Source organism: Carcharhinus amblyrhynchos, chromosome 4 (assembly GCF_965287045.1).
Source record: "Carcharhinus amblyrhynchos chromosome 4, sCarAmb.v2.hapA, whole genome shotgun sequence".
NCBI lineage: Eukaryota > Metazoa > Chordata > Chondrichthyes > Carcharhiniformes > Carcharhinidae > Carcharhinus > Carcharhinus amblyrhynchos.
The window spans coordinates 87,031,236-87,045,459 of NC_137327.1; the positions used below are offsets into that span (position 1 = coordinate 87,031,236).

A 14,224-nucleotide genomic window follows, 5' to 3' on the forward strand; every position below is an offset into this window, starting at 1 on the left:
GATACCATCAAATTCTGACCAAAGTGAACCTATTCAATGAGATTATGGCTGATTTGCATTAACTCTGCTGGTTCCTCTTGGTTCGATATTCATTAAAGTTCTATTATGAAGTTTTCAATTGACTTTAACTCAACAGCTTTTGGGAGGGAAAATAGAGCTCTAGATTTCCATTACCATTGTGAAGTGCTTCCTGACAACCTTAAAATTAAAGTTGGGTAATTTCATGGTAATGTTCACTGTTCTGGATTCCCCTATCTGAGGAAATAGTTCCTCTCTATCTACTCTATCAAATTCTTTAATCATTTTGAACACTTAAATTAGATCTACACAGTGGTTAGCACTGCTGCCTCACAGGCCAGGGTCCAGGTTCGATTCCTGGCTTGGGTCACTGTCTGTGCAGAGTCTGCATGTTCTCCACGTGGGTTTCCTCCAGGTGTTCTGGTTTCCTCCCACAGTCCAAAAGATATGCTGGTTAGGTGCATTGACCATGCTAAATTCTCCCTCAGTGTACCCGAACAGGTGCTGGAGTGTGATGACTAGAGGATTTTCACAGTAATGTCATTGTTGTGTTAAAACAAGCCAATGTGACACTAACAAATAAAATTAAACTCAATTTTCTTTATTCAAGAAACACACCAGTTTATAAAAAACTCCTACAGTTTTGGTATTTCTCTAGTGAGGTGGTCTGGTGGCACAGTAAGAGTACCCTTATCTCTGAGCTCAAGTCTCATTTCGGGACTTAATGATCATTGAAGATTAACCTGTCAGGGAATGTCCATTCATAATGTGGCTAAACAGGTTGACTACCAGCCTATAAATCTTTCCAACACAGCTCATGGCAAATGGTAAAACAGGAAGCAATGCAGAAGACATTAGTAAAGTATTGCAGTTTTTTGCAAAGTCCATGATTTCAACCACCCTCTTGGGGCATCTACCTGAAGGAGGAGAATTTTTCTGTTGAGTTTACTCTAGATGCCCTGCAAAACCAATAAATACTTCCTTGCTGAAATGTGGTGTCCAAAGCTGAACAGAGTACTCCAGGAGCTTTCTAGGCAGAGCTCTATACAACTGCACCATAGCATGTATCCATCTGGATTCCAGTTTCCTTGAGAAAAAGACTGATAACAGTAACTGCTTTATTTTTGAACTCAAGTGATTCCTAGAAATAAACCATGCTCCTCAACAGCTCAGCTTGTCTCAATTTAGAAATTACTTTGATCCATCTTTCGAGTCCCGAGAGGATGACCTCAGAATTCCAATCCCATCAACTTAATCCATCAACATCTCTTCTCAATTTAAAGTAGTCAGAAAACTTGGATACATGGCTCTGTTACTTCATCCAAGTCATTGATAAATAGTGAACGTTGAGGCCTCAATACATATTCTTAGGGAATATGCTAACATGTTGCCAATTAGAGTATTTATCCCTTATTCCTACTCTGCCCATGTCAACATATTGCTTCTAATTCCATATACCATCACTTTTGCCAATAATCTCTTCCATGGAATAAAAGGAGTTTTGGAAAATAATTTGTCTATCAGATGTCCTAAAATCCATCACAAGCAGAAATAAAGCTCTAGTACAAAAAAATTAGAAACAAAGTTAACATCCTCTCCCAACCCTATGTACTGTAAACCCAGCAAATGTTTTCACCTGAAGTGAAGTAATTGGGTGCAGAACAGTGCTGATCACACTTCATCCACAAACAGGTCACGTTCACCTCAAAATGAAGCAATAATAAATTGTTACAGTATATAGGAGCAACTTACCTCCCCATGCATTAGCTACTGAGGTTGATATTGCTGGGGTGCTCTGTACAGTAGGTACAAAAGCTGACTCCAGGTTGAAGATATCATTGGAGAGATTAGGTGCACTGGACAAGAAACCAAAAAAGTTCCAAGTTAGTTTCACAAAGATGTCTAACCTTTGTCATGGACATTTGCAATGTGCTGGTTTTGGCATTTCTAAGTTGATACTAGAATGCTAGAAAGTGGAGCTCAAGTGGAGATCTAATTCCCAAGATTGGTCTGCTAATTTTTTTTGTACATCTGCTTAATGCTGTTCCCTACCGGATCCGCTAGGATCACTTTTTGCACCACCTTCAATGGTCAGTCTCATGTTCCAGAAAAACAGGTTCCAGGTGCCAAAATCTTATAGCTTATCCCCATAGTAGGAGATGCACACTGTCATCAACAAGAACAACTCTATTTAAGTGCTTTTGGTTAAAACGTAAGTGCAGCAGGAGCCAATTAACAAAGGAAATCTGACCCTTTGATTCTTGAAAGCAAAAAATGCCAGTTTTAACAAAGTCTTGAAAATGCTGAAGACAGGGAGTTAATGTCACTTATACAAACTAATTCTTGATGTTTTGCTCTGCTATTTTCTTTATCTTGAAATATTAAATATCCAAAATAACTGACGAGAAATTAAAGTAAGTAACTTGGATAAATTAAGTCAAATGAAAGCATATTGGTGGCAATTAACAGGCATATCAGATGTGAATCATCAATTTAACTTCAGCAATTATTTACTATGATTACAAAGGACAAGTTCCAAATAATCCTGGGAGAGAATATTGCATGAAGGAGAATGCTATCCCTGAAACTTTTCACTAGCATCCCATGTAGACTTTAGATTTTTCAAGAATGTGAAGGCACAACAGCTTCTGTGTTCCTTTTTTAAAATTAATCCAAAGGATATGGGCTTTGCTCATTAGGCCAGCATTCATTGCTCATCCCTAGTTGTCCTCAAGGTGGTAGTGAGCTGCCTTCTTAAACCATTAAAGTCCATATGGTGTAGGTACACACAGAATGCTGTTAGGGAGGGGGATTTCAGGATTTTGACCAGCAACAGCGAAGGAATGGCAATATATTTCCAAGTATACGGTGGACATGGAGAGGATATTTCCACAGTATGAAAAACAGGAACCAGAGGGCACAATCTCAGGCTAAAGGAATGATCCTTTAAAACAGAGATGAGAAGGAATTTCTTCAGCGCAAGAGTGGTGAATCTGTGGAACTTTTTGCTACAGAAAACACTGGAGATCAGGTCATTGAATGTCTTTAAGACAGAGATAGATAGGGCTTGATTAATAAGGGGGTCAGGGGTTATGAGGAAAAGAATGAGGATGAGAAAAATATCAGCTATGATTGAATGGCAGAGCAGACTTGAGTCAAGTGGCTCAATTCTGCTCCTGTGTCTTATGGTCTAAGTCAAGATGGCGAGTAGCTTAGAGGGGAATATCTAAGTGGTTCCCAAATATCTGTTGCCTATGCCCTTCTAGATAATTGCGGTCATGGGTTTGGACGGTTTTGTTGGAGGAGCTGCTGCGGTGCATCTTGTAGATGGTATACACTGCTGCTACTGTGTGTCAGAGGTGGAGGAAGTGAATGTTTGTGAAAGGAATTCCAACCACGCTGCTTTGTCCTTGATGGTGTCAAGTTTCTTGAGTATTGTTGGAGCTGCATTCATCCAGGCAAAAGGGAGAATATTCCAACACAGACCATATTTGTGTCTTGTAAATTGTGGACAGGTTTTGGGGAGTCAGATGGTGAGTTACCTGCTGCAGAATTCCTAGCCGCTGATGTGCTCTTGTAGACACAGTACTCAAATGGCTAATTCAGTTCAGTTTCTACTCAATGATAACCTTCAGGATGTTAACAGTGAGGGATTCAGGGAGGTAAAGCCATTGAATATCAAGGGACGATGATTAAATTGTTGCAGACAATCAAATCCGCTATTAGAAATGGATAGAACGAGGGGTCACGGGCTTAGGGTGAGGGGGGCTAGGTATAAGACAAATATTAGAGGGCAGTTTTTCACGCAAAGGGTAGTGGGGGTGTGGAATGCACTGCCGAGTAAGGTGGTGGAAGCAGGCACGCTAGGGTTGTTTAAGAGTCACTTAGACAGCCACATGAGCGGGCTACATATAGGGGGATATAGTAGGCCTTACTAAACATTGCAGGCTTGGGAATACGTTTTGCCTCAGGGATGTTAGTCTTTGCCTGTTTAATAATGAATTTTTTTGTCTCCACAGGCATTTAAGTCCAGCAAGGGGCATGCATGCGGCAGATTGTAGTGGGCTGCTCTTGGACGTTGCTTCGGGAGTTGCCTATTGCTTCACGTCATTAGTGTGCTTAAACTGGACCATCTCGAGGGCAACATGACAGCTCAGAGACTATCTCTGTTACTGTGCGGACACATGGATTTGGGCCTGTGTCTGTGGGAGTTTGCACGTTCTCCCCGTGGTTGCGTGGGTTTCCTCCGGGTGCTCCGGTTTCCTCCCACATCCCCAAAGATGTGCTTTTAGGCTGATTAATTGGGTACTAAATTGTCCCTAAATTGGACCTCCCTGATCCTCGCACATTAGGCATAGACTAAAATCATGAATAGGTCACTGAGACAGTGGGACGGCGGCGCGGGCTCGTTGGGCCGAAGGGCCTGTTTCCCGTGCTGTGTTGTTCTTTGTTCTTTGAGACAGTCACTGCGCTGCACTTGTGTGGTGCAAATGTTACTTGCCACTTGTCAATCCAAACCTGGAAATTGTCCAGGTCTTGGTTGCATTTGGACATGGACTGCTTTGGTATCTGAGGAATCATCCCTTGTGCCATCTGCCTCAATACTTCCTCCCAGTGACAGTTCCACTTTCAGCTGTGGGAGAACTGCATGTGGTAATCAGTATGAAGTTTAGAACATAAGAAATAGGAGCAGGGGTAGGCCATCTAGCCCTTCGAGCCTGCCCCGCCATTCAGTAAGATCATGGCTGATCTGTCGTGGCTCAGTTCCACATTCCCGCCTTCTCCCCATAACCCTTAATCCCCTCGCTTATCAAAAACCCATCATAAGAGGGGATCTTATTGAAACATATAAGATGATTAGAGGTTTAGATAGGGTGGATAGTGATAGCCTTTTTCCTCGGATGGAGAAAGCTAGCACGAGGGGGCATGGCTTTAAATTAAGGGGGGGTAGTTATAGGACGGATGTCAGGGGTAGGTTCTTTACCCAGAGGGTGGTGAGGGATTGGAATGCCCTGCCTGCTGCGGTTGTAAATGCGCCTAGTTTGGGGGCGTTTAAGAGATCTGTGGATAGGTTTATGGAAGAAAAGGGATTGGTTTAGATTAGTGGGTCAGTGTTTTTTTTAAAAAAAAAACTGGTCGGCACAACATCGTGGGCCGAAGGGCCTGTTCTGCGCTGTAATGTTCTATGTTCTATAACCCGCGTCTTAAAAATATTTAGCGAGGCAGCCTCCACCACTTCAACGGGCAGAGAATTCCAGAGATTCACCACCCTTTGAGTGAAGAAGTTCCTCCTCAACTCCGTTCTAAACCGCCCCCCCCCCCCCCTTTATCTTGAGGCTATGCCCCCTAGTCCTACTGTCCTTTGAGGGGGAAGAGTCTCTCCACCTCTATCCTATCCATCCCATTCATCATCTTGTATGTCTCAATGAGATCTCCCCTCATTCTTCTAAACTCTAACGAGTACAAGCCTAGTTTATTCAGCCTCTCCTCATAGCTCAACCCCCTCAACTCCGGCATCAGCTTAGTAAACCTCCTCTGCACTCCCTCCAAGGCCAATATATCCTTGCGTAAGTGTGGCGACCAAAACTGCACAAAGTACTCCAGCTACGGCCTCACCAGTGCCCTATACAGCCGCAGCAAGACCTCCCTACATTTGTATTCAATCCCCCTCGCTATGAAGGCCAGCATCCCATTCGCCTTCCTGACCACCTGCAGGCTGGGTTTTTGCGACTCATGCACAAGGACCCCGAGGTCCCTCTGCACCGTCGCCTGCTGCAGTTTTTCGCCACATAAGTAATAGTCCTTCCTACCATTATTCCTACCAAAGTGGACCACCTCGCACTTGCCAACATTAAATTCCGTTTGCCAGTTCCTGGTCCATTCGCCCAGCCTATCTAGATCCTTCTGCAGACTCTCCACACCCTCCGCGCAATTTGCCGTTCCACCAATCTTGGTGTCATCAGCAAATTTCGACACCATACACTCGGTTCCCTCCTCCAGATCATCTATATAAATGGTAAATAGCTGAGGCCCCAGCACCGACCCCTGGGGCACTCCACTAGTCACCAACCGCCAATCCGAATAGCACCCATTGACCCCCACTCTCTGCCTCCTATCAGACAGCCAATCCTCTATCCACGCTAACACCCTACCCCCAACTCCATGCCCCCTGACCTTCTGCACTAACCTCTTGTGAGGTACCTTGTCAAACGCCTTCTGAAAATCAAGACCACATCCACCAGCTCTCCTCTATCCACCGCCCTAGACACATCCTCATAGAACTCCAATAAATTCGTCAGACACGACTTCCCCTTAATGAAACCGTGCTGCATCTGCTCTATCAAGCAATTCCCCTCAAGATGCCTCGCTATTTCCTCCTTGATGACAGATTCTAACATTTTACCTACAACAGACGTTAAACTAACCAGCCTATAATTCCCTGCCACCCTTCTTAAACAACGGCGTAACATTAGCCGTTTTCCAATCTTCCGGCACTTGACCTAATGCCACGAGACTTCATGGGGTCTGGTGCCAATCTTGAGGACTCCATGACAACTCTCTCCTGACTGTATACCACTGTGCCATCACATGACTTGTGTCCCCACCTCTGTTGGGTCTGCCAGCCAGTGGGACAGGATATACTCAGGAACGGTGAGGTTGTGGCTGGGGTATTATCATACTCATGCAATCAGTTATAGGCAATGTCAGCCCATTGCTTAACTTGTCAGTAACACAGCTCCCCCAATTTTGGCGCAAAAGGACGACTTTCCAGGGTTCGACAGGGCTGAGTTTGTCAATGTCATTTCTGGTGTCAAGGGGGATGCTGTGTGGCCATCTGGTTTCATCCTTTCTATAAACTTTGTAGAGTTAGACGCAACTAAATGGCTTGCTAGGCCATTTCAGAGGGCATTTCAAGAATCAACCACATTTACTGTTGAGGAAAGCATGGATGTTAGGGAACTTGGGGATTTAAATAGTGATGTCTTGAGGAGTGTACATATTACAGAGAAAGAGTTGCTGGAAGTCTTAAAATGCATCAAGGTAGATAAATCCCCGGGGCCTGATGAAGTGTATCCCAGGACATTATGGGAGGCTAGGGAGGAAATTGCCGGTCCCCTAGCCGAGATATTTACATCATCGATAGCCACAGGTGGTGCCTGAAGGTTGGAGAGCAGCAAACGTTGTGCCTTTGTTTTAAAGAGGGCTGCAGGGCAAAGCCTGGGAATTACAGGCCACTGAGCCTCACATCTGTGGTGGGTAAATTGTTGAAAGACATTTTGAGAGACAGGATCTACAGGCATTTAGAGAGGCAAGGACTGATGAGGGACAGTCAGCATGGCTTTGAGAGTGGAAAATCAAGTCTCAAATTTGATTGAGTTTTTTGAAGGGGTAACCAAGAAGGTAAACTAGGACTGTGCAGTTGATGTTATCTACATGGACATTAGCAAGGCCTTTGACAAGGTATTGCATGGTAGGTTGTTGCGCAAGGTTAAATTTCAAGGGTCCAGGATCAGGTATCTAAATGGATACAAAATTGGCTTCTTCACAGAATGACGTGGATATGCCGGCGTTGGACTGGGGTAAACTTTCACCTGAAGAAGAGGGAAACTCCTCGAAAGCTAGTGAGTTTATCTTCTTTACAGCCACCCTCTGGTTTCTGTGGAGAGCTATTTTTCAAACTGGAGGCCTGTGACCAGTGGTGTGCCTCAGGGATCAGTGCTGGGTCCACTGTTATTTGTCATTTATATTAATCTCTTAGATAAGAATATAGGAGGCACACAGTTAGCAAGTTTGCAGACGACACAAAGATTGGTGGCATAGTGAACAGTGAAGAAAGTTATCTCCGATTGCAACAGGATCTTGATGAATTGGGCCAGTGGGCTGACGAATGGCAGATGGAGTTTAAATTAGACAAATGCGAGGTGATGCATTTTGGTAGATTGAACAGGGCAGGATTTACAGTTAATTGTAGGGCACTGGGGAGAGTTACAGAACAAAGATCTAGGGGTACATGTTCATAGCTCCTTGAAAGTGGAGTCAGAGGTGGACAGAGTGGTGAAAAGGCATTCAGTATGCTTGGTTTTATGGGTCAGAACATTGAATACAGGAGTTGGAATGTCTTGTTGAAGTTGTACAAAACATTGGTAAGGCCACACTTGGAATACTGTGTGCAATTCTGGTCATCCTATTATAGAAAAGGACATTATTAAACTAGAAAGAGTGCAGAAAAGATTTACTAGGATGCTACTGGGATTTGATGGATTGAATTATGAGGAGAAACTGGATAGACTGGGACTTTTTCCTCTGGAGCATAGCAGGCTGAGGGATGATCTTATACAAGTCTATAAAATAACAAGGGGTGTAGATCAGCTAGATAGTCAATATATTTTCCCAAAGGTAAGGGAGTCTAAAACTAGAGGGCATGGGTTTAAGGTGAGGAGCAGAGAGGTACAAAAGTATCCAGAGGGGCAATTTTTTTCACAGAGGGTGGTGACTGTGAAGCCACCAGAGGTAGTAGTAGAAGCAGATACAGTTTTGTCTTTTAAAAGCATGTAGATAGTTACAGGAGTACGATGGATATAGAGGGATATGGGCCAAATGTGAGCAATTGGAATTAGCTTAGGCATTTTACAAAAGAAAGGGTGGCATGGGCAATTTGGGCCAAAGGGCCTGTTTCCATGCTGTAAATCTCTATGAATCTATGCTGTGAATCTGGAGTCACATGTCGATTAGTCCTGGTTTTCTTTCCTGAAGTGCCAGATTTTACAACAATTGACGATGGTTTCATGGTCATCATTGGACTTTTAATTTTGAATTTAAATTTCATTGCCTGCTTTGGTGGGTTTTGAGCATTGGTTGCCAGAGCATTACTGAATGTCGAATTATAATCTGGCGACAATACCACGACATCATTGCCTCCCCAGTTAATTTAAAACAGAAAGGATTGGTTTAAACTCCAGGAACACTTGCACTGCTATTTCAGTCATGATCTGGCAAAGAGGCCAACTATGCTGTGTGATTTTATGTTCACAGGGTGTTAGATCTAGTGTTATTTTAAAATAAAATTATACTGAATTAAGATATGATTCAATGCAATTGATTCTTTTTGCAAAGTTTACAATTCATGTTGTTCATAGCATATGACTAAAAATATTCAAAATTACATCATTATTTTTGCAGATTATAAATTTGCCTTTATGGATGCAAATTTACCTCATTTTATCATAAACTTTAACTTAATTCAAACATAACTTGCACGTGCTGAACATAACTTGTTTATTAAAGACACACCTCATGAACTTGAGGGAATTTGAACCAAAGGTTAATCCAAAGTTAGGAAGGTTCCTCTGCATTTGTGCCCAGATAGATTGGCAATCTGGACGTGAAACAATTACATAGCTTACAAAGTTGCACACGGGTATGAACATATTTCACAATATTTCCTAATCTTTTTGATCTTTTTCATTCACACAACGAACCTTTTGATTGAATGAATCTCCAGCCATATAACTAGCTACATGTCCAGCTCTCAAATGTGGGACTCCTCCAATTGGGATTATTTAATGGAGGCTCAACAAAGCAATCAGACTTTTTAGGTGCAGCAGAAAACAAAGAGTAATTTTTATGGTCTTTTAGTTGCAACTTTTTGGGTTTTTTAAAAAATTGATCTGAGACCTGCTCTGTGCTCCCCCCTCCACAAGCATTTTTATACTTAAAATAGGTTGCCCAAAAATTGAAGAGCTTTCCCGATAGTAGGTTCTTAAATGTGCTGTGCCTGATGGGCATGGATCATGGTTAGAGTTCAAACTTAAATTTTGAGACTCAAAGAAGAAATGTACTGGCATAATTTTGATGTTGGGGATATTTTAATGACATTGAAAAAATACTTGCACATCTTCTGACATTTGTAAAATGGGCATATCGTTGGGAGTCTTTTTGGGACTTAATTCTGGATTGTGATCATGGAGAACACACCAGACCAAAAACTACCACAAATGTCAGTGGCTGGAATTTTCATTGACAGCAGCAGCAACTGAGAATTCTGCTGCTAGCCAGTGGGAAACACACAGCTAGGAGGCCAGAGAATCTCACCCAATATCTTTTCCAGATGCATCTAGCCTGAAGTATGAACTTTAAGCCTGCTCAAAACTGCATGCATGTTTCACTTTGATTTACCACCTCCATAACAAAATTTAAAAAATAGGTACATTTAACTTTTGATCCCTTCCAATTATAATATTCAACCAGCATAGATCTGGTTTGATAGTGGAATTTTTTCTGCATTTCTCAATAGACTGTCTTGGTGAGAAATTGAGCATTCCAGCTGACGAATCAGCTAAAGCTGGTGAAACACCACACAGACCTTAGGATGATCTAGGATGAAATTCATACGTGAGCTTCCTGACAGGGAGTCAATATTAACTGCACAATCCAATTCTTGGCGATTTACTCTGCTATTTCCTTTATTTTGATATATTAAATATTCAATACAACAGACAAGTAATTCAGATAAATTAAGTGAACTAATATTGGGGGTAATTGGCACACATATCAGATGCAAATTATTAACCACAACTACTTCATAAAATTTAAGTAAAGTTGTTTACCTGTTAGCACTTGTTGCTGGTGTGGATACTGAGAACAGATCAACTGCTGCAGTTGTACTGATACTTTTCCCTGATGTGGAGCTTGGAGAGACAGTTGTGGATGCTATTGCTGATTGGGGTAGTACAGACATTTCTTTATGCCGCTGTTCCTGTCAAGAAGAGAGTTGAGACAGGTTTTAACATGTTGCCCTTGCATAAAATACACTGTAAATGAAATGAATTCAGCTGATAAAATGATGAGGAGCATTACCTACCTGCATCAGAAATCCAGGTGGAATAGCATCGCACTTTGCCTACATATGCAGAAATTACAGATTAGGTACAACTAGCTAGAGGGATTGAGTTCCAAGCCAAGGACCTGCAAATTCACCATCTTTCACAGCAGTCTTTTAGAACCAAACACTGCTTTGTTCTTCTTTTAAAAGGAATATACAACTGGTTACAGGTGAAGTGATACAATTGGCATCACTGTCCCTTGGCTTGGATGATGGGGTAGGGTTGGGGCAGATGAGGGGTGAAAGGAGAGACAAAATAAATTTCTTCCAAATTGCCATCCTGTGACTCTGCTTAGAAAATTGTGTACAAAACCAAAGCACAATTTTCTAGGTTTTAACGCTGATTCAAATTGCCTGCCAACAGAATTACATGGAACATACAGCACCGAAACAGGTTACTCCACGCCAATATTTATGCACCGCTTGAGTCTCCTTCCACTCTTCATCTAAAACTATCAGTATAACCCTTTTCTTCCTCAAAGAATCTAGTCTCTTAAATACACTATACCAATGGTTTATTTACCACAGTATTTACCACAACCAGTCCCCATGGTAGCAAGTTCCACATCCTTTCCACACTTTGGCTGGAGAAATTTCTTCTAGATTCTCCATTTTGCTTTCTAATCAGTACCTTGCATTGCTGATCTTTAGGTTTTGTTCTTCCCCAAAAGTGGAAACACTTGTCTACTGTATCAAGATTCTTTCATCATGTTAAATACTTCTATTATGTCACCTCAACCTTCTTTTTGGACAGCTTACCTTTTAATTCTTTCCTGATACGTGAAAGTCTTGTACTTTTGGTATAAACCTTCTTTTTGTACATGCCCCAGTCTACATATCCTTTGTATAATATGGTGATCAGAATGATGCATGATATTCAAGAATTGACACAGTTAGCATAATTTCTTTATGTTTCATTTCTACCCTCTAGAAATAAGAGGTTTGCTTTCATTATATTTTGCTACTTTATGATTATGTATTTATACTTCCAGATCCCTTTGTTCTTCTATCTTTAGATTATTTTCAAATTAATTTTATTATTTTCTCACCAAAACATATTAATTTGCTAATTATACACCCACTCTGCCAATTTATTAGCTTTCTGAGACTTGTTGCAATCAAAGTTTCTTTGTTGTACACAGGTGATTTGTTGCATTGTACAATGAATTCAAGATTGCAGCACAGGTCTGCTTGTGCAGAGCTTACTTGTTGTACTGTGGTAAATGTTCTCCCCATCTTCTTCCCAACTACCCCTCACCCCAACTTAGTGCCATTTGCAAATTTAGAATTTACGTTTTTGATTCCAAAGTCAAAAATCATATACATTGTCAACAGCGGTCTGAGCACTGATGTTCATGGGATTCTACAGTCCATCTTTTATCCTGAACAGTTACTCTTTACCCCTAGTTTGTCTTGCAGCTAGCTAGCTCTTCTGTTACTTGCCCCTGACTCCACATACTCTTATCTTATTCACTGTCTATTATGTAGTAGCTTAGCAAAGGTCTTTTGGAAATCCAGGTTAAGTGACATTTTCCTAACAGGATTAGATAGGGTAGATTCAGAAAGAACATTCCCCGTGTGGGAAGTCCAGAACTAGGGGTCATGGTTTGAAGATAAGGGGGTAAACATTTTAGGACTGAGGTGAGAGAAATTTATTCACCCAGAGTGGTGAATATGTGGAATTCACTACCATACAGAAGGTTATTGCGGTTGAAATGACAGATTTTAAGAAGAAATTAGATATAGCTGTTGGACTAAAGGATTGAGAGATATGTGGGTTACCTCAAAGAATTCTACAAGATTGGTAAAGCAAGACTTTTCCTTTTGAAATCCATGCTTACTAGTCATTATATTTTGATTTTCTATTTTGTCCTTTGGCAAGGATTCCATTACCTTACCTATGACTATGTTAGGCCAGAGAAAAGCAAATTACTGTGGATGCTAGAATTTGAAACCAAAAGAGAAAATGCTGGAAAATCTCAGCAGATCTGGGAGCATCTGTAAAGAGAGAAAAGAGCTGACATTGAGTTCAGATGACCCTCTGTCAAAAGCTAAAAGGCATAGAAAGTAGGAGATATTTATACTGCAGGGTGAGGGAATGTAAGATGAGTCATAGCCACAAAAACCAGAGGAAAAGACTACTAATGGCTGTCCATAGAGAGAATAAAGGGTGTGAATGGCTAAACGGCAGAGAAACTAAAGGCGGGGGGGGAGGTGGGGAAGGAGACAGAATGGGAGAGAGGTAAAGTTTAGAAAAAGAGAAAAGAGAAGCAAAGGGGGAGAAAATGTAAGGAAAAGGGGATAAAGTAGGGAGAAGAGAGTTTGGGGCAGGGGGGGGGGGGGGGGGGTGGGGGGAGGACATATAGTTATACTGTTAGCTATCCCCTAATCCCCTGGCATTACAGTTGTCTAGGCGCAAGCAAAGAATGGGCACTCAAACAAAATAGCAGTAAGCTACTAATATTTGAGAGACTACATTGCAGCCTGACAACTTCATCTGAAAAAGGGGCAAAAGGAAAAACAAGTTTAAGTTTTATGAAGTAGTATCTGTACTCAATGCATTCTTTTCAGACACAGTAAAAAGTCTGACAACACCAGGTTTTAGTCCAACCAGTCATATGTCCAATACAGCTAAAATTGAGTTTCAGTCATGAGTTACTGCATTTAATGATTTTAGAGTCAACTGGTTTTGACAAAAAAAATTAAACATGGCCAACAGAAAATTATATGGTGTTCTGAAGGCAGAACTTTTATTTTGTAATTGCAAAGTGAAATTCGTTAGAAATAAACTTTTGAGAAAGGGTGCACAGGAGATTTACAAGGACGTTGCCTGGATTGGGTAGCATGCCTTATGAGGCTAGGTTGAGGGAGCTCAGTCTTTTCTCCCTGGAGAGACGAAGGATGAGAGGTGACCTGATAGAGGTTTATAAAGTGTTGACAGGTATAGATCGGGTGGATTCTCACAGGCTATTTGCCAGGGCTGAAATGGTTGCTATGAGGGGACACAGGTTTAAGGTGCTGGGGAGTGGGAAAAAAAAGATGTCAGGGGTAATTTTTTCACTCAGAGGGTGGTGGGTGAGTGGAATCGGCTGCCGTCGGTGGTGGAGGCAAATTCATTGGGGTCTTTTAAGAGACTTCTGGATGAGTACATGGGATTTAATAGTATGAGGGTTATAGATAGGCCTGGTAGGTAGGGATATGATCAGCGCAACTTGTGGGCCGAAGGGCCTGTTGGTGCTGTAGTGTTCTATGTTCTATAGTAGCAAGTTACTGAACTGCCTTATAAATACTTGACTCACTATCAAAACTGCTCCAAGCATAATT

General features: G+C 41.7%; 1 protein-coding gene across 15 annotated transcripts in view; it reads right to left on the minus strand.

The window, feature by feature from the left end:
* Positions 1-14,224, minus strand: part of LOC145342171 (phosphatidylinositol-binding clathrin assembly protein) — a 167,996-nt gene that overhangs the window by 53,439 nt on the left and 100,333 nt on the right. For 10 of the 15 annotated variants that reach the window (XM_080187480.1, XM_080187476.1, XM_080187474.1 and 7 more), the window contains 3 exons: positions 10,880-10,918; positions 10,626-10,774; positions 1,771-1,874 (listed from right to left, as the gene is read on the minus strand). In XM_080187480.1, coding sequence (XP_080043606.1) covers positions 1,771-1,874; positions 10,626-10,774; positions 10,880-10,918 — 292 coding nt within the window. The remainder of the gene's footprint in view (positions 1-1,770; positions 1,875-10,625; positions 10,775-10,879; positions 10,919-14,224) is intronic. The other 5 variants (XM_080187486.1, XM_080187478.1, XM_080187477.1 and 2 more) reach the window with 1 other exon arrangement.